Genomic DNA, 25,048 nt, shown 5'->3' with positions numbered 1-25,048 from the left:
CTCCAAAGCAGCTGGTGCTGGCCACTATCAGAGAGGGGATATTGGACGAGATGGACCATGAGTCTGAACTCATCTGGCAAGCCTCACACTTCTAAAGACCAGCGAGAAGTGGGTTTGGGTCCCATCTCTCTCTCGTTCCCTGGTCACTGAAAAGCCCAGACCTCAAGTCACTGGACGCTGGGGGTGGGGACAGTGTTTTTCACAGGAGTTAGGGGGGCACGAGTGAGATCGCGACCCTTCGGAAACAGACGCGTGCTCAGGCAGATGAAGATGCAATGCTGGTCAGCGCGAGAGCCCATGATCCCGCCCATGGCTGCAGCGCCCAGGCTGGGGTTTAGGGGAGAGCCTGCGTGGCCACGCAGCCTGCGTTCCTGGGAACTAGAATGAACCCCAGGGTCTGTCTCTGGCCAGGAACCTCAGCCCAGCATCCCCGGCAGATTTAAAATAGACAAATCCTGGCTCTTGGGAGACACCACATGGTGACATTAGGCAGAGCAGGCTGCGAGCTAGAGAGAACGGCAGGGTGTGTCCGCGTCCAGCCGCCTCGGTACGGAATCCCCTGTCGATTCATTACAACTCAGTCCCCTCGATCCTCTACACAGGGGAGAAGGATACAACTGCTGCAGCCAAACACAGCAGCAAATAAACCCCAACAACCCATCCAGTGTGGCCAGTGCAGCAGCTGCCAACCCCCCACCCCCCCACCCAAAAAAAGCAAACGGCAGGCGCAGCCGGGTCCTTACTTTGTATCATCCGCTACCTCCACCTCAGCGGGCGCTGTGATCGGGGCATTCGAATGTCCCGCGGTCGGGTCGTCTGTGTTCAGTTCTCCGTTGGTGGAACTCATCACCTGGGAGGAAAAGTTGGACAGTCAGAGACTGGAGAGCCGAGAGCCTGTTCATTGGCCCTGCCCTGTCTGACACTGAATCCCTGCATGGAGTAGGGAAACAGGTACAGCCCAACAATGCCCAAACTGCCTTCCCCACAGGGCGCATTATATACGGCAGGGGGCAGGTCAAAGCAGCACCCCTGTAGAGAAACTGCCACAATGTAAGAGAGCCAAGTTTCCTTCCGAGCATCCGGCCTGGGAGGCGACCTAGAGCTACCAGCGGTTGGGGGGAGGGACATGCCAGTACCTGGGACTGCTTTGCCTGGGGTGGCAGCACTGCTGAATCATACCTGCCCCTGGCCAAGCTGGCAACGAGTGCCATAGGTGCTGGACTAGCTAAGAGGGGCCGGGCCTCAGCCTCCCAGCACTCTGCCATTGAGCGAGCTTGCATCGCTTGCGGAGAGGAACGCCCTCCTGTCTCCTTGCAGCAGAGGAGGGGTTTTCAGGAAGGCTATTCGGCAGGGCCTGCCACACAACACGCCTGGGAAGGGCCCAGATTTCATTTTTGTAGCACGTTTTCAAACCCGGCTCTTCCTATGTGATCTGACCCAAAATCTGCTAGCCTCAGAAACTGCCTCCCAATGGCAACCCAGCGAGCCGGGCAGCGCTTCACTCCATGGCCATTCACATCCCAGAGAACGACCAGGCCAGTGGGGCAGCAGTGCACCAAGGTGGTGGTCATGGTGGTGAGGGGGGTTCTGTTCTGCTCCCAGTACCGGTTTTGTTCCTGAGCAGTAAAAACAAGTAGGGGAAGGCTAAAGCTCCTGGGCCCGCCCTGAGGTTTGAGCTATTCACATGCTCTGGATGCCCACTAACTTCCACTGTCCCAGACACGTTGGCCCGCCTTGGACCCTCGCCCTAGCGCTGTATCCTGTGCTCACACGCCGTTGGTGACCATCCTCAGTGCCGGCCCTTCCCCTTGCAGCCGCTGACGCCGGCTCACGCAGCAGACGGAACAGAGCAGTGCCACCAACGGCTGCCATGCACCAGGGCCAAGCCCCTCGCCCGCTGGCAGGTCCTGCGACCTCACCACACACCGCTACCAAAAGGAAACCGGCAGCTGCTTCCCAGCAGCTACAATCTCTAGGGAGCCACCGTCCCTGGGCGGGGATCGCTTCCGGTTTCGCTGCCTGTGCTCCTGGGAGACGGAATCGAAGTGGCAAGAGGAGGGGACGGGCCAGCACTGCAGTCCCTGAGCAACTCTGTTTGATCCCCTCCTCCCCTCTTCACACTGCCCTCTGGGCAAGGCCAAGTTACCTGGCTGATGTCCAGGCCTAGTACTTGAACTCGGCAGTCCCCACCTTGCCCAGCACTCGGGGAAGCGGCACTATGCAAGCTCACGCCCAGCCGCAGTGACACAGGCTGCGCCTTCAGGGCAGCGCCGTACGGTCGGGTCAGCGGCCAGGCCACACGTGAACAGCGCAGAGCGGCCGCCACATTGCGCCAGCCTCCACCCCCACTGGGGCCAGCCCCCTGGTGTTAGCAGCACCCCCACATTGGAGCTATAACTCCAGTTAACTGCGGTGAAGAGAAACCCCGAGACTAGAGAGCACGCTGAGGGGGGAGAGCACGTTTCTAGCGGCCATTGCCACAGGAAGCAGAGCTGTGCAGCGAGAACGGCGGGGGATAGTCTGGGTGTCCCTTGCCCACTCACGAAGGCCAGTGGTAGGAGCAGGAGCCAGGGAGAACACACACGACTCAAAGCTCTGCTTGGGAGAGTTAGGCAAGCTTTGCCCCAGGAGCCCCGTGGCAGGGGAACAAATCAAGTGAGGAGAGACAGACAAGCACAGGGACTAGTGAGGAACGAGGACAGTTGTGGGAAGAGTTATATGGAACGAGGGTGAAATTCACCGAGGCCCAGCACACAGTCCAGGGCCCAGCTAAGCCCGTGAATTTCTCCCTTTCACCACGAGACACACGAAGCAGAGGTGCCCCTGTTTGTGGCAGGGGGATTCTTGACCCTAGCGGAGACGTGCTTCAACACACACCCAGGACCATCTGCAAGGGGCTGGGGTCACAGAAAGCAGGAGAGGACGACGACTATGGGGCAGGATTAAGCACTGCCTGCAGATCTGAGAGCGGACATGGTTTCAAGCTCAGCTGATGCTGGAAGTGGAAGAGGGGAGACAGAGGAGCGGAGGGGTGAACCTGAGCACCAGAAAGGGAAGGAGAACCGTGGGATGGGCTTAAGGGACAAAGCCAGAGATTCCACATTCACAGATGGAAACAAAAGGTTGCAAAGCCCCAATCTTGGGGATAAGCACAAATCGCGCCCAAAGGATGCTGCTGCAGCCGGAGTTTTGTGGGACGGGGCCTTTCCCCGGTGGCCTGTCCCCCACTTTGGGAATACCCCCTCCACTCCCACTCAGCACACTGCATGTACCTGCACGGAACCCCCAAGCCTGCTGGTCGCTAGGTGAGTTCCTAGAGGTTCCTCGGCAGGCTGCTGACTAGCCTGAGGATCACACAACTCGTTCCCCTCGGGCGACTGCTAGTGACCGGCAGGACAGGAAACAAAACAGAAGAAGAAGAAGGATGGAGACGAAGGGGCAGGAACGGTGGGGGAGAGGAGTCAAGAAAATAAGACATGCAAAAGCAAAAATATAAACAGAGAAGCACTAGTGTGTTAAGGCAAATAAACCAGCGTGGTCCCCAGTGAAATCCCATCCGACTGGAATGGTCTGGGACTCAGAGCCCTTTGACCGGCTGCTGGTCCGTTGATTGGGTTCACGCTTTACTCACACCTTTGCTTGTGCACGTGGGCACGTTCACACCCCCCCCCCCCCCGCCGCCCTAACGTGTAAAGATCTCTTGGGGTCTCTGGAGCACTAGTTCAGAAAGATAAGGCACTTGATCTGCTGCCCTCCGCTTTGGCTGATGCTGAGACGTGCGGCTAGCTTTTGGAGAACGCTAGCGGTGGAAGCTGTTTCGCCATGCAGAGGGGACAAGCCGTGTTTTAAAAAGAGGTGGGGGAGCTGACGCTGCCTGAGGTTTGATTTTGCAGAGTGAAGACTGACAGAAATTAAAGCTACGGGTCTATGTTCCCGTCCCTGCAGGGTTTAAAGCTGGAGGATTCAGGAAAGATCAGGGCTTAGAGTAAACTGGGTGATCATTAGGAATCTAGATACAGCGAAGAACTGGCACCTCCTGTGTATCAGATCCTCTGGGATTGCACTGGGCCTCTCGTTCAGTAAAGAGCCTGGTGTAGTTACCACACTGTGGACAGCCTTCCACTGGGGATGTTACCAGTCTCCCTTCTTCCCACCACTGCTGGTGGCCCATCAGAGAGAGAGAAGGTCCCATGGATAACAGACTAGGGAATGAGCCAAGAGTCCTGGAGAATATTCCCTCTCCATAAAAGCGGTGGGACTGCTGGGTCGCCTGTGCCACCCGCACCCAGCTGGTTCGGATGTCTGCACCGGGTCCAAAAGCCAAACCCAGCTCCATTTGGCCAAGGTAGTGGTGACTTGAGGTCCCACCACTGCTCCTGAGCACCAGGCTTCAAGAGGATTTATTTGGTAAGTTAAGGCAAAGGGAACCCAGTTCTCTCCAGCTGCTGGCTGAGGAGGCTGAACCCTGACAAAGGCTGGATGTGAAACCCGCTGGTCCCCCCATACTCGGGGACGAGCAGTTTTTAAACTAAGTCCTGAGCATGCAGCATCGCCTGGAATCAAACCCCCTTTGTCAGGGCATGAGACCAAGTCACAAGAGAGCGCTGATTACTTGGAGCTCAGCCCGGTCACACTAATGTCCTCCCCACTCCATGGGTTTCCTTGGCTGTCCCATCTTCTGGGAGCATCACAGCAGGAGGCCAGTTAGCTAGGACTCTACCCTGCTTTCCTAGAAGCTAAGCCAGGCCAAGTTCCCTCCCCACCCCAACGCAGAGCCAGCAAGGGCACCCTCTCCACGTGGCCATTCCTCACTGGCCCCTGGGAAGAGCCGCCTCAGCAAAGTGCGCTCCTGGTTCCTAGGGCGAGGCTGCCACGTGCTGTTCTCTTGCCAGCAGCAAAGTTGGGCTCCACCGAACTGATTCCAACTCAGCCCAGCGGTGTCTCCCAGACCTGAGCTGTCTTCACCCATGTCTCTACCCCGCCTTCCCCCCCCAGAGAGAGAGACAGAGGCTGGGTCTCCTCCACATAGTGGTGACTGCTGAGATCAAATCACCTGCGGCTCTCCCCATGGGGCAGTATGGAGAGACTCAAATTGGCCGGCCAGCCCAGCTCCCATCAGAAGGGCTGGTTTAACTCAGCTGAGCACTCCCACAGTCCCCTTCATGGTCACCCAGGTGGGGCGACAGAATCAGGCTGCCCAGCTGATTCCAGTGTGGCAGGCTGCACCAGCGATCCCAACACAGCCCCATTCCCTTCGCCCACCACAGGGGGTTGTAGGACTCTGCCAAGGCAGCCTCAACACCAGATCAGGGCCTCTGGACTCACCAGCAGGGCCTTTCCACCGTCACCCCAAGGACCTGGGCATGCACTGGGGCAGGGATGTCACATGGGAGTCTGTCCTGGAAGCCACAGCTCTCCGGACGCTGCTCAAGGAACTGGACTGGGATCGCGTGACACCAGCACTGGGACAGACCCAAGAGGTGGTTCTGAGACTGGCCTGAAGGCCCGTCAGCAGTGAGCTGGTCTCACCCATGCGCTGGGCTCTAGTCAGTGCTGAACCCAAGGAGGACAAGGTCCCGACTGATCCCCAGCCAGGGCTCCATGACGCACATGGTCCCACCTTGCCGTCCACGCCCCCTGGTGCCTTGACAGCAGGTCAGCCATGTACCAACTGCCCTGGGGCCTCCAACACCCTGTCCTCCCAAAGCACCCAGGCCTCCCATGAGCCAGCCCAGTACCGAGAGCACTGGCCCAGCAGCGCTTGCAGGGCTGCGACAGGGATGCAGAGGCAAGAAACCTTATGGACTTGCACTTTTCATGGGGCTATGCCCCACCTCTCTGAAGAATCCTCCATATCCCTCCTAAGGGCTTTCCATTTCCCCCGCACCTCCACACCACCACCTTCCCTCTGGCCACAGAGAAAGGGACTGGCAAGCCGATGTCTCTCCTGGATCGGGCAGAGGAGATGCCGGCCTGCCTTTCAGCCTTCCAGTCCCCACAGGAATGGCTAATGATGTCTGGACCCCTCCTCCCCACAGCTTCCCCTATGAATCGGTTTGCTCCGCCCCACCATGGCCAAGCTGCTCTGTCGCTGGGACCTGGCCCGGCCAGCGTGGCCGGGGGCAGGCAGGCGGGCGGGCGGCTCACCTGGTGTTTGGTGTGTGGCTGTGCTTTGTCTCTGTTTGGAGGCTGCACCTGGACGTCGCTGTGGATTGTGCCGATTGGAGTTGGCTGCAGATCAAGACACCAGGAGGAAAAATCATCAAGAAAGGCCCATAATCTCCATGCAGGCCATGTGTGCCTTGGGCTTTCACTACCATCCGGTGGGGAGAGGGCCCGGGAGCTGGGGGAGGGCCCAGACTGACTATGTGGAGGGCAGGACTGTGGCTCATGTTATGAGGGGAGAGATCTCACTCCTGGGGGCTGGGATGGGACTGGTTTGGGCTGGCGCCACTAGAATGAAAATAAAGCCTGGGGTCCAAGTGGCTGAGACAATGTGTGTGTTCTGGGTGGGGGGCAGACAAGGGACTGAGCCGTGGAAAGGAACTAACAGGAGGATGGCGGGGAGCTAACCTCTCAGGAGCCAGAGGGGAACTAAGCAGCTGTAATCACACCCAGTCAAGCTCTGCCTGCTGCTCCCATGTACTTCGAGCCAGAGGCAGCCATCCAGCCCCGCCCCACAAGGGGCACTCGGGATCTTCCCCCTGCCCCACCTCCATTCAGCAGCACTTACTAGCGGCTTCCCGGCCCAGTCGTACTCGTAGTCGAAGACGTAGCCGCTCCGGTCGAACAGGTCCGTGAAGAGCTTGCGCAGGTAGTCGTAATCCGGCTTCTCGAAGAAATCCAGCCGCCGCACGTAGCGCAGGTAGGTCGCCATCTCCTCTGCGGAGGCACAGCGGACTCAGTGTGGCCCGCAAGCTGTGCGGAGGGAGCACCCGGCGCAGGGGAGGAACGAGGCAGCAGGGAAATACCCGAAGAGGCTGGAGGGTGTTGGACCGAACTGCACAAATGCAGCCCTGAGACGGCCGTAAGGAACAGCCACAGGGAGAGATCCTACCCCACTCCGTCCCCCCACCCCACTGTGGCAGCAGACAAAGGCTGGGGGAGAAGTCCAGCAAGCCCAGGTTTCAGAGGTGGGGCAGGAGGGGGCGAGGCGGCAGTGAACGGTGTTGCAGGGGACCGAGCTGTGCAGTAACCCATAGGTGGCAGTGTAGCTTAGTATATAGTACACCAGACTGGGATTCAGGAGACCTGGGTGCTAATCCCAGCTCTGCCACTGACCTGCTGGGTGTCCTTGGGCAAGTCCTGTCCCCCATCCGTGCCTCAGTTTCCCCTCCCAGCTTCTGGCTGTCAGGTCTATTTAATGCGGGCACGACTGCCGGCCCCTCGCTGCTCTCCCAACTTGAGCAGTGCTCTTACCTGGGAAGTTTTCACACAGAACTTCGACGGGGGTAGCTCTTTTGGTATCTCCGATCTTCTGATACCGCTCCTTCAGCGTGTCAGCCTAGAACGGGGAGCATGGGCGAGAGCTCGGCAGGGCACCGTGGACAAGCGTCACGCCCGCCCGGATGGCCTGGCAGGAGCACACTGGCCAAAACCCTAAGCCAGGGTTTAGGAGCTGACTGGGCTTCCCACCCCCACCATCCGGCTACCCCGCTGAGCCATCGCAGGTTTCAGGAGAGGCGGGGAGACTGGGCAGCAGGACAGTCATGCCCAGAGCAGCAGCGATACCAGCCAGAGAGGGGGTGCATATTCCACTCCCCTGACTACCATATGGCATGAGGCGGGAGAGCCTGGCTGGCGGCAATCAGGGACTGACAGGGCCGAGCTCCCAGAGACACAGCCGTGCAGACCTCGCTGTGCACAGCCAGGGACACAGCGTAGGAGAGTGAGGAGGGGAACAGCGGCGACTGGCTTGTTACCAGGGCCTCTTTGGAAACCAAACCTGCCTGGTAGCCCAACAGGCCGAAGGGCCAGCCACCAGGCGGGTTGGTAAGTCACCAGCCTGAGGCCCAGCACCGCAGGCCCTGACCGTGGCCGGAGCGGGATTCGTCGGAGAAAGGCTAACACAACGCACGTAACGATCTGCGCTGCAATACAGCCACCTCTCCAGCACAGCCTCAGCTCCCCACTGAGCTGACTCAGCAGCCACCCGGCCCCCGGGGACAGACCGAGCAAGTGGCTGGTCCAAGGCCACGGAGAAACAGCGACAGTGAAGGAAACAGACCTGGAAATCCCCACCCCTCAGCCAGCGCATCTCAGCCTCCGTCTCACCCCTGGGAGAGCAGCGGCCCTAAGGGCTTGGACTGCTTCGGGAGGCTGACCAACACCAAGCACTTCTGAGCCTCCCCCGCCAAGTCTCCCATGAGCCACAAGCCCCCCCCCCCGCACCTCCAGTAGGAATTTCCACACAGAAGGAAATTTAAAATACGAATGGTTCCTTGTTGCAGATTTAAGGAACCCGGGAGCTGGGGCTGGTAACCGATGAGTGAACTCAGCACTACGCTGCTTGGTGACTGACGGATGGACTGAGTTTGGGAAACCTTCGGGTTCCTATCCTGCAAACACCCATGCGAGGAACAGACTGGCATGCGTAAGTGTTGGCAGGATCGGGGCCCTGCTGTCTGTGAGGGCAGCCCACCGGGGGGAGAGGTGTAGATGGCCCCGCTCTGGACAGTTCTATCAAAAGCCTTTTTTTGGTCTGGGCCCATTTCTGAGGGTAGCTGAAATTGACAATTACTCACATTTTCCCGATTTAAATCCATACTACAGCGCCCAGCCAGCCAGGCACCTGGGCTCAAACCAGAGCACCCACGCGAGTGTGTGTTGATGCTGTCAGGCCCCTGTTAACTTTACTCCATCCACCCTCGCAAACTCAGGGTGGGATCCGCGCCCCCCTGCCAGCCATGTGAGAGAGACAGGTAGGGCCTTGTGCTCGCTCAGCACCCAGCAAGGATGGCGGCCAGATGGCACTTACCTTGAGCCCTTGCCAAGGGAGGCTGCCCCGCAGGAAGTACATGAACATGTGCCCTAGCGCTTCCAGGTCATCCCTACGGCTTTGCTCTGGGCAGAAGAGGGAAACAGTAAGTGCCATGGGCAGATCCCTCAGAGGGCAGAGCTGCCCCGCGCCGCACCCTGCCCCCGGCACCACCACCCCGTCGCGCCCTAAGGCAGCTCCTTCAGTGCAAGGAGCCCAGGGCAGCTCACGAGAGCGAGCGAGGCCCAGACTATTGCGGCATCTGGGCTCCCGGGGGGGCCCAGGGCTGGCACAGAATGAGACCAGGCTCTGGGGAGCTCGCTTGCTCCACCAGGACCAGGAGACGGGCGCTAGAGGCAGCCAGACTTGGGTGCATGGCATTAGCGGCTGGGTTTCACTGGGGTGAATGAAGTGAGCGACAGCAGGCTGAGCGCCTCATGGACTCTCCTGCCCTGGTCCTGGAGAGGCTGCGACCCGCGTGGACTTGCACAGAGGCACCCCCTGTCCTGCCCACGGCAGCGCAGATCTGAGCGGCGGCAGGGCCCAGCAGCCAGCGGCCTGAGCTCACTGGTGCTCGGGCGCTAGTGCTCCCCAGCATCGTGCTCGAAGTGCGCTCGGCTGCAGACCTAGCCACCCCGGCCCATGACACCTCACTGTCAGAAGCAAATGCCCCCCTAGCTGCAGGCATCTCTCTCGCAGGGGCCCTTTATCCAGAGCAATACGGGGGGACAGGAACATTCCTGGGGCAGACACCCGCAAAGGCAAGACCCCGGTGGAGCAGGACAGGCTCCCCCACAGACCTGCCTCCCCTCCAGCTGCCCCTCGGCACAGAGCCAGGGAAACACGGGGCTGGAGCAGTGCGGGAGCCACTGAATTATCCACCCCCCAGTCTCACTCTCCCTTGGGCAGTGCCAGTGATAGCCAGGCACGGTACCTTTCCCAAGGTGCGTGTTGATGCTCATGTATCGCGCCGTCCCCGTCAGGCTCTTGTGCTCTCGGTAGGGGATGTGTTTTTTGGTCTCGGGGTCTATGTACTCCTTGGCCAGGCCAAAGTCAATGATGTGGATGGTGTGCTGACGCTTGCTGCCCGGCCGCCCCACCAGGAAGTTCTCCGGCTTGACATCTCTGTAGATCAGGCTTTTGGTGTGAACGTACTCCATTCGCGTGATCTGTGGGGGGAGGGGCTGGCGTCAGCGGGAAGTCGTGAGCGGGCTTGCTCTGCCGGCATGGACAATGCCCGGCCTTTCACTCCAGACCTGCTGGGCCCCGTTCTGTTCTCACCCCATCTCAAGCCGAGGTAACTCTGCTAAAGCCAGCAGCCACTCTGCTTGGCTCTCAGAATCAGGCCCGGTGGATCCCCACCCACCCAGCCAGCTCCAGGCGAGGAAGGACGGTCAGGGCACTAGCTAAGCCTGCGGGGCCCGGGATCCAATTCCCTGCTTTTCCACAGCCTTCCCAAGCGACCTTGGACGAGCGGCTGTGTGCCTCAGTTCTCCACTTAACAGCCCTGCCAGGGCCAGGAGGACAAACACACACACCCTGAAGCGCTTTGGGACCTAACCATGAAAGGTGCTGCATAAGAGCTTGGCCTTATTATATTTTAAAGCCCAAGCAAGGTATTGTTTTTAGGGGTGGAGCCTTACAGACTCCAGGAAACACCTCCAGCGAACCCAGGGCCAAGCTGGCAGGTCACCAGAAGGCCACATGCTGCACCTAGTGTGCCTAAACCAGAACCAGCTGCAGCCTGCCAGGACTCTGGTTCCCATGCCATGCTCCATCCTGAGCTGGAGGCTGCCCCCATGGAGCAGTGCAGGCTGGGAGGTGTAGTCTCCGTGGACTGTAGCTCCCCACAAAGGGCAGGCAGGACCAGGTCTGTCAGACACATGGGTTCTGAGCCTGGATTTGCTGCAGACTCCTGCCAACACCTGGGATTTTTGAGCAACATGAACCTACCTCCAGTTCCCAGAGAAATAAAGTGCCACTATCCCTGGAAACTGAGGCACGGAGAGATATGACTTGCCCACGGTCGCCCAACAGGCCAGCGGTGGAACCAGGAATAAAACCCAGGCCTCCCGAGTCACGGTGCAGCGCTCTACCCACTAGGCTACACTGTCTCCAATTCAACACAGGCATCCTGTGAGGGAAGACTTCCTGAGATGGGGCTCCCCAGCAGGAGTTTCCAGTCAGCCCACCTGTCTCCTAAGGATTCCCTCCTGCTCTTGGATCCCCACAGTCGCTCCCCTCCCTCCAGGGCTGTTCGGTTTGGTGCAGAACATGCAGCCTACTGATCTCCTGCCCGGAAGCCGCCTGCCAAACCCTGACTGCACCCCCAATAAGAACGTTACACACTGGGTGCTTTTGCCTCTTTCTTCCTTCCCCCCGCCTAAGCCCCCCACAGTACATTCTGGCTGGGCCCCTGAGGCATCTCCTCTGGGGGCAAACTGGTCACTGGGGATTGGACGGCAGGGCGTGCCATGCTTCCCAGCTGCATCGCGGGCACCATGCTTACCAACTGGATCGCTATCATCAGGACGGTTTTGAGCGTGAAGGTCCGATCGCACAGGTCAAACAGGTCTTCCAGGCTGGGTCCCAGCAGCTCCAACACCATGGCGTTGTACTTCCCACAGGGCCCAAAGTAATACACCTGAGGAATTCCTTCTGCAAGAGCGAGTGTGGAGGAGTCAGCGCCGAGCTGCAGCAGAGACGGGAAAATCCCTTCCCTCCCAGCGGCCACACCCCGGCCAGACAGCATCTAAGGCCAGACGCAGGGGGCTGGAGGAATCCAGGGCGTGGACGCTGCTGGGTAACCTCGGTACCAGGGAGATGCGGCTAGTACTGGAACAGCAGCCAATGCCGGGGGTTACCGAGGCAACAAATGCTTCCCCCCCTCCCTGGGCAGGACATTAATTGGGAATCGTTAGCAAGGGGGAGTTTGCCGCTCCCTTGCACCCCCAGAACTACTCTGCTGCATTATTCCTGAGCAGGGTTGGGTTCTCCCCACGCTCTCACCCTGCCGGAGAGGCACAAGCTGCCCTGTTCAGGGAGGAGGGGAAGAGGCTGGTCTCAGCTGCGGGTGAAACCTGGGCCGGGATGGATGTTGGCACCCCTGGCACTCACTAGGGGCCCTCATGCCATTTTTACAAGCGGGTTAACAGGACTTGGCCCTCTGCCCCAAGGTGTCGGGGGGGAAGTTTGTTTCTGTGAAAAACAGCCTGACAAGGTAGAACCAGAAAGACAGCAGCCAGGCACTGAGCAATGCACCTTGTGCATAATGACAACGCCCTGACTTCTGACCCACAGCCCCTGCTATTCCAGCCCTGAGCCGCCCCCCCCCCCCCCCCCAGCTCTGCGATGCCCCTCACTCCCAACCCACAACCAATCCCTTCTACTCCAGTGCTGGAAGACTTGGGGACGCGAGGGGTGGGGGGGGGGGGACGAACGACAAGTTCAGTTTCTGGATCCTGTGTTGCAGGGAGATGGAAGCACATCTGATGCACACCGGGTTCCTGAGGTTTGTTTTGGGGGAAGGAGATGACCCTTCCCAGTGACCCGTCTGACAATCCAAACACCATCCAGCCCTCTGGCGCTGGCCGGAAGGAGCTGGGACATGGCAAAAGGGCGTTAGCAGGATCTGAACCCCACAGGACTCCACCCATGGACCAGGAACAGAGGCTGCTGGCACTCAGTGGCCACCATTCTCCTCCTGGCTGAGACACTTTCCCACCTTCCCCTGCACCAGGAGTCCCAGGGTCAGTCCCAGCTTGGAGGGGTGACACCCCCCACCCAGCCCCATCACCTGGGGAGCAGGACACCCTGCTCTTTGGGAGGGGGGGTGCAGGGGAAGGAGGGTCCCAGATGACCCGAGGCAGCTCAGCAGCATCCCCGACACTAGCACAGAAATGAAAACAAAGGGGATCAAAGATGAGAAGCGTATGGAAAACCTGCTTTTGTCAGCCGAGCAGATGGGCCTCAGCAGCTTAGGCTGGGGATGGAGGGCAAAGCTGCAGCGTCATGGTTACAATGAGAGCTGCACACACACACCCACTCCTGTCCTTCCAGGCCAGCTGGGCCCCTCCCCAGCGCTTGGCACACACAGCTGCTCCTTACCTGCATTTCCAAGCTGTTTGTAAAACCGATATTCCAGATGCAGCTGTGGGGCTCGTGATTTTATCGGTTCCTTGAGGGAAGTGAGAGAAAGAGAGAGGAGATGAGCAAATGAGGCGGCCATGCAGGGTCTCAGGAAGGGCTGCTTGCTTCAGACGCCCCGACTTCAGGCAAGGCAAATGGCTGGGGCACATTTTACAGCTCACCCAAACGTTCATTACAGAGCAGAGAAGGGGTCTGGTCTATGGGAAGTTGGCATGAAATGGAGACCAACCCTCAGGGGTGGACATCTGATCCATTGGGCAATTTTCTTAATTTACAGGAAATGAAACGAAACCATAGAATGACACAGGGGAGAGAACGTAGGTCCCTACGTGAGAGAGAATGGACATGGCAGGAAATCATCCCAACGAGGGACCGGCATCACCACAAAGCAGAAGGCCTCAGTTACGCGAAAGCCAGGGTGGTGCAAAGGGGCCGTGGTTAATGGAGACTCCAGGCTGGAGATGATGATCTCTCTCCTCCGACTTTGTTTCTGCTCAGTCACTTTTGGGGCAGGGTGGGAGGGGAAAGGCTGGAGAATCTGTACCTTGGCAATCCCACTCACTTCTGGCACCATGGGCCAAGAGGCAGAATAACTAAGCAGGAAACCTGCCCCTGGGACCCTCCTTCCGACAGAATCTCTTTTAGCACCAGGAACCTCAGGGATGCTGTATTCTGTCCAGCCTTTCATTTAAGGCCTCTCTGGGATACATCTGGCTCACGCTGGGCACGCGACTGGTCTGTGGCAAACTGCGCCGTACAGTCGCTTCCTTCCCAAAGCCCTGAGCTGAGTGGCAAGTCCACGTGGCTGCTCGAAGCCAGTGTGTTCGATGCCCAAACGGTTTTATTGCAATGCACTCCCCAAAGTGGGGGCCGGGCACATGGGGATTTGCCACCGGACAGCTCGGGCACATGGGGTGAGAGTTCCTAAAACCCTCGGGGTCAGCTGGTGCTTTGGGGAGTTTCACCAGCAGTTGCCTCGGGAGAAGAATTAGGTCAATGCCCCATGCTTTAGCCATCCCCTCCAGGGAACCCTGGAAGTGCCACGCAGAGAGAGCACAGCCAATTACACCGGACGAGGGGGAAGGCTCAGATTAGGATGCAGTGAGGGGCAATGTCTGTGCAGCTAGGACTGCACCGGCTCAGAGGCTGGAGCGCCTCACACAGGAGCAGTTCCATGAGCTCCGCAAACAGGTGGGGTTTTCATCCCCCACCCCAGTCTCCCACTCACTCACAAACCTGAGCTACAAAGGGACACTTGAGTTACTGCTGCTGAGTGGAAGGCTCTGCCATGCCAGGTTTCTCTACCCTTCTCGGCACATCTACCCCATGATACCAGTTCTGGGGTATGTGGACTTGGGCCCATTCCCCCCACCCTTCCTGGACTGCACTCCAGATACAGGCTGGCACCAGCCCCAACAGTGGAGTGCTGCTCCAAGCAGAGAAATGCAGCTTCCACAGGTGAGTTTGTTAGACACCTTGTGATGGGAGGAGACTGCAGGAAGGGAGACAGCATCAGGCTGCCTGCTCCCTCTGCTGCTACGCCAATGCAAGGGGAGGCTGAGCAGGAGGTGGCCTTGTCCCAGGTGGCATGGCAAGAAATGCAGTGCTGGTGAAAGGTGCCGATGGGAACCTAGGAGAGGATACTGAAGCTCTCTGGGTGTGTCTCATCCTGACCTTTCACTCTTGGTCTCTCTGCTGAGACTCCCTGTTGGTACCAATTGTAGAGATGGCTAGTGTATCATGGACAGACACTAGGAAAGTTCTGGAGTTGTCATGTTCAAGCTGATCCCGACTCAGAGCCACATGCTTCTCACGCCCAAACCTCACGGCTTGGTAACTGCATTAATTGCTTTGCATGCACTAGGTTCTCAAACACCACTTAACGCATCTTACATAGCCTCTATGTAACAACTGGCTCAGCTAGAGCTGTTTTAACTGATTAGTCAAAGGCCAGGCTCTGCAACACTAGCTAACCTGGACAGCACAGTGAGAGGGAAGGAAAAGAAACTTACCAATTTTATAGCTACGTATTCATTCGTGTAGAGATTCTTTCCTGTAGAAAGAGATGAGAGAAATAACATTGGGAGTGAGTGAAACTTACAAACAACCCCCATGTGTCAAACACAGGAGGCTGGGAACAAGCCAAATTCTCTAGCAAGCTCTTATTTTTAAAAGCAACCCCAGCGGGTCAGGTGGTTGACAGAGCAAGTGAACGGGGAGATCTTTGTTCCCTCGGCCCGTAACAAGGAACTGTCTCTGTACAGTTAGTGACAGGGCATGCTGCAGTTCTTTATCCCCAAGGCAGAGCACTCGGATTCACTTGCTATTTGGAAGCTACATGTTTTTCAGGTGACCAGTAAGGCGCTGGGAACTGAGAGGGCCCCATGTCCAATGTTCTCTCGGGATGGAAGCAATGCATGCTGGGACCTGTAGTCTTTCCAGGCCACATCTCTCCAACAAGTACGTGAAGGTACTTTCAATCTACTGCATTTCATGGAAGTTGGCGGGGTCCCCAGCAAGTTATCAAGGTGCCCTGCGCAGCTGACAAAGTCTGGGCATGGCCGTTAGCTCACCGGGAACTAGCGACGCGCGACTGCAAACATCTGTAGCAGGGAGGGAGGGGGGTTTCCTGCTCCTCCAGCAGCAGAGGGTCTTGTACAATAGCAGATGAGCCTTGGCCGACCTCACATCTCTGTCTCAAAATGGGACACAAGCCCCAAAGCCAGGACACCGCAAACAGCAGCCCAAGATGAGAACGGAGCAGGGCATCTTCCTTAAAGCACATCTGCTGCTCTGTGTTTGTACAGCACCTGGCACAACAGGGCCCTCAGGCACTGCTGTAATTACCACATTACTACTACTAATGAACCATCGCTTCTCTGGAGCCCCGGGGCCCAGTGGGAGCAGAATGGCTACTTGCTATGGTAACGGAGCTCCTCTGGGGAGACAGCCTGCACAGACCCACACTGCAGGTGCACCCACACACGAGCTTGGAGCCCCATGGGGCTACCCCCTGGCTTCATTCCCACCCCAGGAAACTCCGAGGGGCATGGGAACAAAGGGACTGCTAGGCTCTGCAGAACTCTGGCTTGCTGCCTGCGGCAGTCAGCACAAAACAAGCAGCAATTGGGATGTCCGCCCTTAGATAGCCCCAGGGCAAGGTTCCCCAAGAGACCGCTCCATTTAGAAAGCCCAAGCACAATAGCCTCCCTTATGGCCAAGCCATTGGGGATGGAACCGGGCACCTCCAGAACCGAACGCAGGAGTCTCTGCACCTGCAGCTAAAAAGCTGGACTCCATAGCTGGTGCTGTAACAGACCCGTACCCTCTGTGTACTGGGGACATGCAATACACTGAGCAGTGGGTCTCACAAGTTTACATGCAGCCCCTGCGAGGCAGATCCCGAGACCTCAGAGAGCATAAGGGAGCTCCTTTGAACACCCCAGTCCCTTTATTTACCTCAAGGCTCCAGTTACACCAGAGGATTAGTTTTTGCTTGATGTTACACTAAGGATGGCCAACGCTGCCCCCAGGGGTCTGTCTAGTCCCATCGCACTGGGGTCTTTTCCTGGTTTGTAACATCTGACAGCAAACAACCTTCACTGAGCCACAGCCTCCCCCTCCCATGCCTCAAAGGAACAACACCCTAGGGAGGGAGCAGTTCTCCTGCTGCTGCTGCCTCTAGGACTGAGCTGGATTTGATTGCAAATCTCAGGGAGCAGTAAGGGCACGACCCTAGTCTCCCCACATCAATACAGGGCCCTTACAGAGCCCCGAGACGGTGCCCAATGGTAGATAATGCACAAAATGGATTTAGTTACAATTCCAACGCGAGCAACCAAGTGGCTAGAGCACAGGATTCCTGGGCTCCATTCCAGCCTGACCCATTTGTGTCACCTCAGGCAAGTCACTTTTCCTGCTTCGTGCCTCAGTTTCCCCATCCATACAACGGAGATAACAATTCTTCAATCTCAAACAGCTCCTTTCATCCATAAATCTCAAGTAATAATGTTTTCATCCCGCAGAGGAGGAGGAAGGGTGAATCAGCGATGGCCTGTGATGTACTCCGAGATGGAAAGCTAAGATATGGGAAACTTGCCTGCTGGCCTACAGCTGGGGAAGGGGATGCTGCACAGCTGGGGCTGCTGGTGGAACCTTCACCATCAACAGGACTTGGAAATTCACTTATTTGAAGGGCAGCAGATTCTCAGTCCAAGTTCTAGATTTGCTACAGTTCTGATGGCGAAATTTCCTCTGTTTTTCCTGAATGGGGGTCAGGGATGTTCACACACATCACTCCCAAGCCCTGGCACCGATCTGGTTTATAACAACTGTAGTGCGGCATAATGCTCATGTGTGACCAGCCTAGCAGGCTCTGCCCGTTTCCAGGCTGCTCAAAAGGAGTTCTCACACTGCCCTGGCTTGGGACAATTCGGAGTCACACTGCCCCTGAAGGAGGCAGAACTCCTCACCTGCTACTAGCAACCTCCCCACAGCTCTGTGTGGTCCCAGGCCATGGCCTACCTCCTTCCCACCTCAGCTGGGGTGTCTGGTACCCTAAAGGTTGTAAGGAGGAAGCAATCCCTGTTGTCCAGAGATCTCCCTCTCAGGGTGCACTGTTATTTACATCACTCAGTTATCTGTAACAGCTGGACACAGAATACTGGGTGCCCTCTATCTCAGCCCAACCCACGCCCCATGAAGCATGGATGACAGACCCGTACGTGACCTTGACCTCCCCAGGGCAGACACGCAGTTAGGCGTCTCCTGGCTAGTAACCATTAGAGCAAGAGGGAAGTTGTCAATAAACAACGTCTTTATTGAGCGAGAGAAGGGACAGATGGGAACACACAGCAGCGCGGACCCTTGCGCTGCCTACGGCAACAGGGAGTAGCAATATTCACACATGACTAGCCGCAGCCAAGGGTTTCCCAAGTGACTAGTGATTTTAGCAAAAACAGGAGGACTTGTGGCACCTTAGAGACTCACAAATTTATCCGAGCACAAGCTTTCGTCAGCTACAGCTCACTTCATCGGATGCATGCAGTGGAAAATACAGTGGGGAGATTTATATACACAGAGAACATGAAACAATGGGTGTTACCATACACACTGTAGCGAGAGTGATCAGGTAAGGTGAACTATTACCAGCAGGAGAGGAAAAAAAAAACAAAAAAACCTTTTGTAGCGATAATCAAGGTGGGCCATTTCCAGCAGTTGACAAGAACGTGTGAGGAACAGTGGGGGGGGGGGGGGGGAGGGGCAGAATAAACATGGGGAAATAGTTTTACTTTGTGTAAGAACACATCCACTCCCAGTCTTTATTCAAGCCTAATTTAATGGTGTCCAGTTTGAAAATTACTTCCAATTCAGCAGTCTCTCATTGGAGTCTGTTTTTGAAGGTTTTTTGTTGAAGAATTGTGACTTTTAGGTCTGTAATCGAGTGACCAGAGAGACTGAAGTGTTCTCCGACTGGTTTTTGAATGTTATAATTGTTGACGTCTGATTTGTGTCCACTTATTCTTTTACATAGAGACCGTCCGGTCTGGCCAATGTACATGGCAGAGGAGCATTGCTGGCACATGATGGCATATATCACATTGGTGGATGTGCAGGTGAACGTGCCTCTGATAGTGTGGCTGATGTTATTAGGCCCTGTGATGGTGTCCCCTGAATAGATATGTGGGCACAGTTGGCAACGGGCTTTGTTGCAAGGATAGGTTCCTGGGTTAGTGGTTCTGTTGTGTGGTATGTGGTTGTTGGTGAGTATTTGCTTCAGGTTGGGGGGCTGTCTGTAGGCAAGGACTGGCCCGTCTCCCAGGATTTGTGAGAGTGTTGGGTCATCCTTCAGGATAGGTTGTAGATCCTTAATGCGTTGGAGGGGTTTTAGTTGGGGCTGAAGGTGACTGCTAGTGGCGTTCTGTTATTTTCTTTGTTAGGCCTGTCCTGTAGTAGGTGACTTCTGGGAACTCTTCTGGCTCTGTCAATCTGTTTCTTCACTTCCGCAGGTGGGTATTGTAGTTGTAAGAATGCTTGACAGAGATCTTGTAGGTGTTTGTCTCTGTCTGAGGGGTTGGAGCAAATGCAGTTGTATCGCAGAGCTTGGCTGTAGACGATGGATCGTGTGTATAAAAGATCTTCTACACTTTCCACAGTATGCATCCGATGAAGTGAGCTGTAGCTCACGAAAGCTTATGCTCAAATAAATTGGTTAGTCTCTAAGGTGCCACAAGTACTCTGTTCCTGGGTTAGTGCTTTTGTTGTGTGGTTGCTGGTGAGTATTTGCTTCAGGTTGGGGGGCTGTCTGTAAGCAACGACTGGCCTGTCTCCCAAGATCTGTGAGAGTGATGGGTCATCCTTCAGGATAGGTTGTAGGTCCTTGATGATGTGCTGGAGAGGTTTTAGTTGGGGGCTGAAGGTGACAGCTAGTGGTGTTCTGTTGTTTTCTTTGTTGGGCTTGTCCTGTAGTAGGTAACTTCCGGGTACGCTTCTGGCTCTGTCAATCTGTTTCTTCACTTCAGCAAGTGGGTACTGTAGTTGTCAAAACGCTTGAGAGAGATCTTGTAGGTGTTTGTCTCTGTCTGAGGGGTTGGAGCAAATGTGGTTGTATCGTGGAGCTTGGTGGTAGACAACGGAATGTGGTGTGGTGTGGATGGAAGCTGGAGGCATGTAGATAGTGGTCAGTAGGTTTCCGGTGTAGGGTGGTGTTTATGTGACCATCGCTTATTAGTGCCATAGTGTCCAGGAAGTGGATCTCTTGTGTGGACTGGTCCAGGCTGAGGTTGATGGTGGGATTTTAGGTGTCCAGCAAGAAAAGCCTGAAAGGGGCCTGATTAGAGGGCTCTCAGCATATTTTGGAAGACACCTTTAAGGCGTCTCCAGTAGGCTCCCAAAATCGCCCGTCACTTTGGAAAATCGTGGCCAGTGTCCTCAGTTTATAGTTGCTTCTTGCTAGTCATGGCCTCCCTGGCATTGGGCTGGAAGTCCAGGTCCCCTCCGCCTCCTGTCCCACAGAGCTGAGCTCAGTGCCTGCAGATGTCAGCCATAAGAAGCCAGGGCTGCCTCTAGCCTCCTCCCCTCTGGGGACATCAAAGAGTTTTTTAAAAATCCGGTTAACTGATTGCTCATTAACAGAAGTCACCCAGGCCACTCCACAATCGCTTGTTCTGGGCTCCCACACACCAGATGAGCAGGTACAAATGTGAGAGAGGTAACTCAAGTTACCAGGCAAATTGGTTCACTCCAGTTAAAAAGCCACTAGCATAAACAACCCCTTTTTCAGCTAGTGGGCATGGGCAACATTCAGATTCCAAGGCCACAAGGAATCATCTAGTCTGACCTCCTGCATGTTGCAAGCCAGAGATCCACCCCCTATAATCTCTGCATCAAGTCCATACCTTCTGGCTGAGCTAGAGCATCTCTCTTACAAGATAGCCAGTCTTTAAATCCAGATCGCAAGTGATGGAGAATGCCCCACAGCCAATTGGTCTAACGGTTAATTACGCTCACTGTTAAAAAATTGTGCCTTATTTTAGGTAAGTCACGAAGATTCTACATGGAGCGTCAGAAACAGACTCATCAACCCCATACCGAAATAGGAACCTCTCCCCTTCGAAAGCCAGCGACTCTAGCAACGCTGGTACTGGTTATTTTTATAGTGCCTTTTACTGGATATGCATATGTATACAGTATTGTGTCCATACACTGCGAGAGCGCCCACTTGCTGCTAGGGAGATGGTCCGAGACAGCGAACACAAGATGCAATATTCCCCGACAGCATTTTCTTCCTAACTCTGTCCCCCTATTGCCATTAGAACTCACAGGCTGGAACTTCTGAAGAAGTTGGCCTGCTTTCCTTTGCAATGAACAACAGAAACAGCAGAAGGCACCTCCAGGCTGAGAGCACAGTACCTCCTGGTGCTTGGCTGGCAGGTGACCAGGGTAGGAGGTAGGGGAAAATGCCTTGTCCCTCTCCACCTGTTTAAAGGAGGAAGGGCCACAGTGGAAACCGAAGCAGTGAGATTACCTAAAATCTGTGTGTTGGGAGAGAATTAGAGTCACGTTAAAGCTGTGTATTTATCCTGCACGAGCAGGAAATGTGAATCATTATCATCCAGCTCAGCAGGACCACTGGAGTGTGCATGTCATACACCTGCAGTCTAGGGAAAGGAAAACCTAGGGATTATTATTACAGCCTAAAGCATCTCTGACTTTAAAAGCCAAAACACACTTTTTGCACAAGCCTATCACCCTTCTCTCTGCCCCTTACTGCTCTGCACAACCTCTCTGGCAGAAGGCATGGATTTGTGAGCCAGTCCGAAAAGGTTCTCCTCAGCACGGTGCTTGATGCACACAGCTGAGCAAGAGGAGGCTGCTGTTCACAGAGCCATGAACTGGAGCTGGGAAGGGGAACCGTCCTTCAGAATATAAATTACAAGGAGGCTTATTTACTCAAGGAAATTTCAGCCAAAGCTGGGTACCTCACATTTAGCACCTCACTAAGTGGCCTGAATATCAAAGATGCAGCACACAGCCAACACCCAGAGGCTTTTAAAGGAAGCTGCATCATAATACAGGGTTTATATTACCACAGCCAGTGCCAAGCAGGCATACACCTTAGAAATGTGTTAAAGGATTCATATGGTATCACCCCTGAGCCTGGTTAGGCAGAGAATTCAGTGAGGTCTGTTTCCAAAAAGATCTAAACTCCCATTTCACCCATCTCCTTCCAGAATAAACATTTAGCTCTCTGAATGTATTGGAGCTAATTGTTTCAGTTTGCCTTTAAGAGGCAGACAACTGAACAGAAAGCCATGAGATTCAGGCACAGCTAAGCAGCGTGGGTATCCGATATTAGGTGCACAGGTCTCATTTCTGACTCGTTGTGACTGAATTACTCAGACACAGCTCTTGGTGCCCACCAGAGGTAGCAATAACCCTCTCCTTGTGACAGCTGCTGTGAAACTGTGTCCCCAGTAGAATGACGAGGAGAGGAATGCAGGGGAGATATGAGCACAATTGCTCCTACCGGGTATAATTTTCCATGAGGTGTTGGCTGGCCTTTCGAGGAGCAGAACCCTGCCCCATGACAGAGCAATGCTGCATTTCAAACCACTCCACCTCCACCACAGTAATAGTAGGAAGGATGGTTTAATGGACAGAGCGCTGGGCCTCAGGATATCTGGGCTCAATTCCCAGCTCAGCCACAGACTCCCTGCACAATCTTGGGCAGGATACACCACCAATGCTATGCCTCAATTGTCCATCTGTAAAGTGAGAATAATACTTCCCCTTACAGGAATGTGGAGAGTGATGCTGAACTGCTCAGATATTATGGTGAGGGCTAGATAAGTATCAGTTATCTATTCTAGACAGATGACATGAGACAGTACAGGAAGATGTGTGCACCAGCTACAGAATGGGAGCCAGGACTCATGGGGTCTAGTCCTAACTTTCACCAACACCAATTTTACAGCTGGGGAAAAAAAACCTGTCAAGGGGCCAAATGCTTGAACAGTGCTCCGAGGAGAGAGAGAGAGAGCGCGCGTGCGAGCGAGCACTCTGTAATGACCAATGCATGGACAGAAGGTACTAAAGCAAGGCAAAGGATTATGGGTATCAGCATTTGGAAGGGCCCCTCAGTGTGCATGAATTCTCTCATGAGCTAGCACTTGCCCCACAACTCTTAGGAGAAACTCAGTGGTTCTGCATAAGGTGAGAGCCCCTGGCCCAGTGAACACGTGGGCTGGATAGGAGGGGCCTTTGTGCAATCCTGAAATGCTTGATCTCTTCAAACTCTCCCCCCTCACTCCCCAGCTCTAAGCTCCTTTACAGTGGCTGCTGTCTCCCGATACACAGTACATGGAAACAGTCCAGTAAACAGAGGAACACAGGGAGGATTAACACGCCCAGGGAGCTTCTCTTTCATTCAGCATAACCTCAGCATTTTGCAGACGCCACAAGGGGGGTGGGGGGGCAGAGAAGTAAAAAAGTAAAAGGGAGCCAGTGGCAGAAGCTTCTCTCCCCTTACTCCCTGGTTCAGGTGCTGGAACTAGGGGTGTGGCCGCACCCTCTGAATTGAAGTGGCTTCCATAATATACAGGGTTTACAGTTTGGTTCAATGGCTCTCAGCACCATCACTATACAAATTATTTCTGCACCACTGCCCTGGGTTGGACTGTGGGAATCCTTAAGTGCTATCAGGGGCAAGGCGGGGGCTGGCATCCCACCCCATCCTGGGATTGACTCTGGCTGAGCCAACACTGGGACTTGCAGCAGGTACAAAAGGTTCTGTAATGTAACAGAGTTCTTGAGTGCTCCATGGTATCATTCATACAATCATAGAATATTAGGGTTGGAAGAGACCTCAGGAGGTCATCTAGTCCAACCCCCTGCTCAAAGCAGGACCAACACCAACTAAATCATCCCAGCCAGGGCTTTGTCAAGCAGGCCCTTAGAAACCTCTGAGGATGGAGATTCCACCACCTCCCTAGGTAACCCATTCCAGTGCTTCACCACCCTCCTAGTGAAATAAATAGTGTTTCTTAATATCCAACCTAGACCTCCCCCACTGCAACTTGAGATCATTGCTTCTTGTTCTGTCAGGACCACCATAACTGCTGGACATGTAAAGTGGGGGCATCACCGTGACACTGAAGGGTGAGTTAAGTGGTAGTGGCAGGAACTGCCCTGGTCCTCAAGGCTCACTGCCATTTATGGGGGGTTACAGTCCCATTCAAAGGAGCTTTTCTCTCACCCGTTGCTGCGTGACAGGCCCACAGAAAACAGACCATCCCAGGGATCAGTGAAGCCAGCCATCTACACCAGGCTCTCACACAACAGGTCTTGGCCTCTCACCTCATTCTGTTTTAGTTCTCCCAGTCCCAGGGGTTACCTGTAGTGAACAAAGCCCCCTTGAACCTGCTTAGAACCAATGCAAACTACTGTCTCCAGCATGCTGGATCACTCCACCCACCCCTGAAACGCAGCCATCTCTAGTGTGGAACGCAGCAGATTTTTAACAGCTATGTGATAATTGAGGACAGAAAGTGAAGGATCCACTTGACACTGCAAAGAGAATGTAGACATGGACAAAATCACCAACCCTAGACTTTTGCTGGATGATAGGGACTACAGCCTAGACCTTCAAAGGCCTAGAAATCAATGAGAGTTAGGTGCCGAAACACCTCTGAAGATAGAGGCCTAACATCCTCCCTCTTTCGCAAAGGCTCATGGTGAACAGGACCCTTCTGCTAACCTCTCCTCTGCTGGACTGGGGCATTTGGGCAGTACTGGCTCAACCCGAAAGACACCACTGCCTGGTTTTCCCCAGGCAATTTTCCATTCCACTACTGCCCAAGCCAAAGGCTGCTGAAGCTTTGAGGTCTCAGCTGAAGGGAGAGGCCCCAGTATATGACTAACAATGTTCAAATACAAACTCCACTCAGACTTTTCCAGGCTTGAATAAATGCCATGAAAAGGCTCTTGCAGCTCTTCTCAGCTCAGCACTAAGCCTGTGGGGCATTCAACCCTTCAGCGACCCCACGAGCACTTGGAGACAACAGCTCATGTGATGGGGATCACTATCCTCAACCTGCATATGCTGACTTCAGGTCACATCTTGCAGTTCAGCTGCTGCCGCCCTAGTTGCCTCGAGTCAGGACAACCAGCTGATTGTCAAAACCAGGGGTCTCAAAGTCCCGGCCCACGGGCCATCAGCGGCCCAAGAACCTCCCCACTGCGGCCCACAGAGGAGAGATGCATGCACACATGCTGCTGGCAAGGTCTGCTGCAGGTGCCGCCCCCCACTGCTCCCACTGGCTGGGGGAGAGGGACAGAGCTACCATCACTAGTTGCCGGGCAGAGTCAGCCACAGAGGCAGTATGGCTGCCCCCCACAATGAATATAAACAAGTCAAAATGC

General features: G+C 55.2%; 1 protein-coding gene across 2 annotated transcripts in view; it reads right to left on the bottom strand.

Moving 5' to 3' along the window:
* Positions 1-25,048, bottom strand: part of CSNK1G2 (casein kinase 1 gamma 2) — a 91,496-nt gene that overhangs the window by 3,292 nt on the left and 63,156 nt on the right. For both annotated transcript variants that reach the window (XM_084614355.1, XM_084614356.1), the window contains exons 3-11: positions 15,139-15,179; positions 13,085-13,154; positions 11,487-11,635; positions 9,912-10,146; positions 8,978-9,063; positions 7,420-7,504; positions 6,734-6,882; positions 6,148-6,231; positions 744-850 (exon numbers count right to left, since the gene is read on the bottom strand). In XM_084614355.1, the coding sequence (XP_084470481.1) occupies positions 744-850; positions 6,148-6,231; positions 6,734-6,882; positions 7,420-7,504; positions 8,978-9,063; positions 9,912-10,146; positions 11,487-11,635; positions 13,085-13,154; positions 15,139-15,179 (1,006 nt within the window). The remainder of the gene's footprint in view (positions 1-743; positions 851-6,147; positions 6,232-6,733; positions 6,883-7,419; positions 7,505-8,977; positions 9,064-9,911; positions 10,147-11,486; positions 11,636-13,084; positions 13,155-15,138; positions 15,180-25,048) is intronic.

This window comes from Lepidochelys olivacea (assembly GCF_965140295.1).
Source record: "Lepidochelys olivacea isolate rLepOli2 genome assembly, chromosome: 25".
NCBI lineage: Eukaryota > Metazoa > Chordata > Testudines > Cheloniidae > Lepidochelys > Lepidochelys olivacea.
This window is presented reverse-complemented; position numbering and strand designations above follow the sequence as displayed.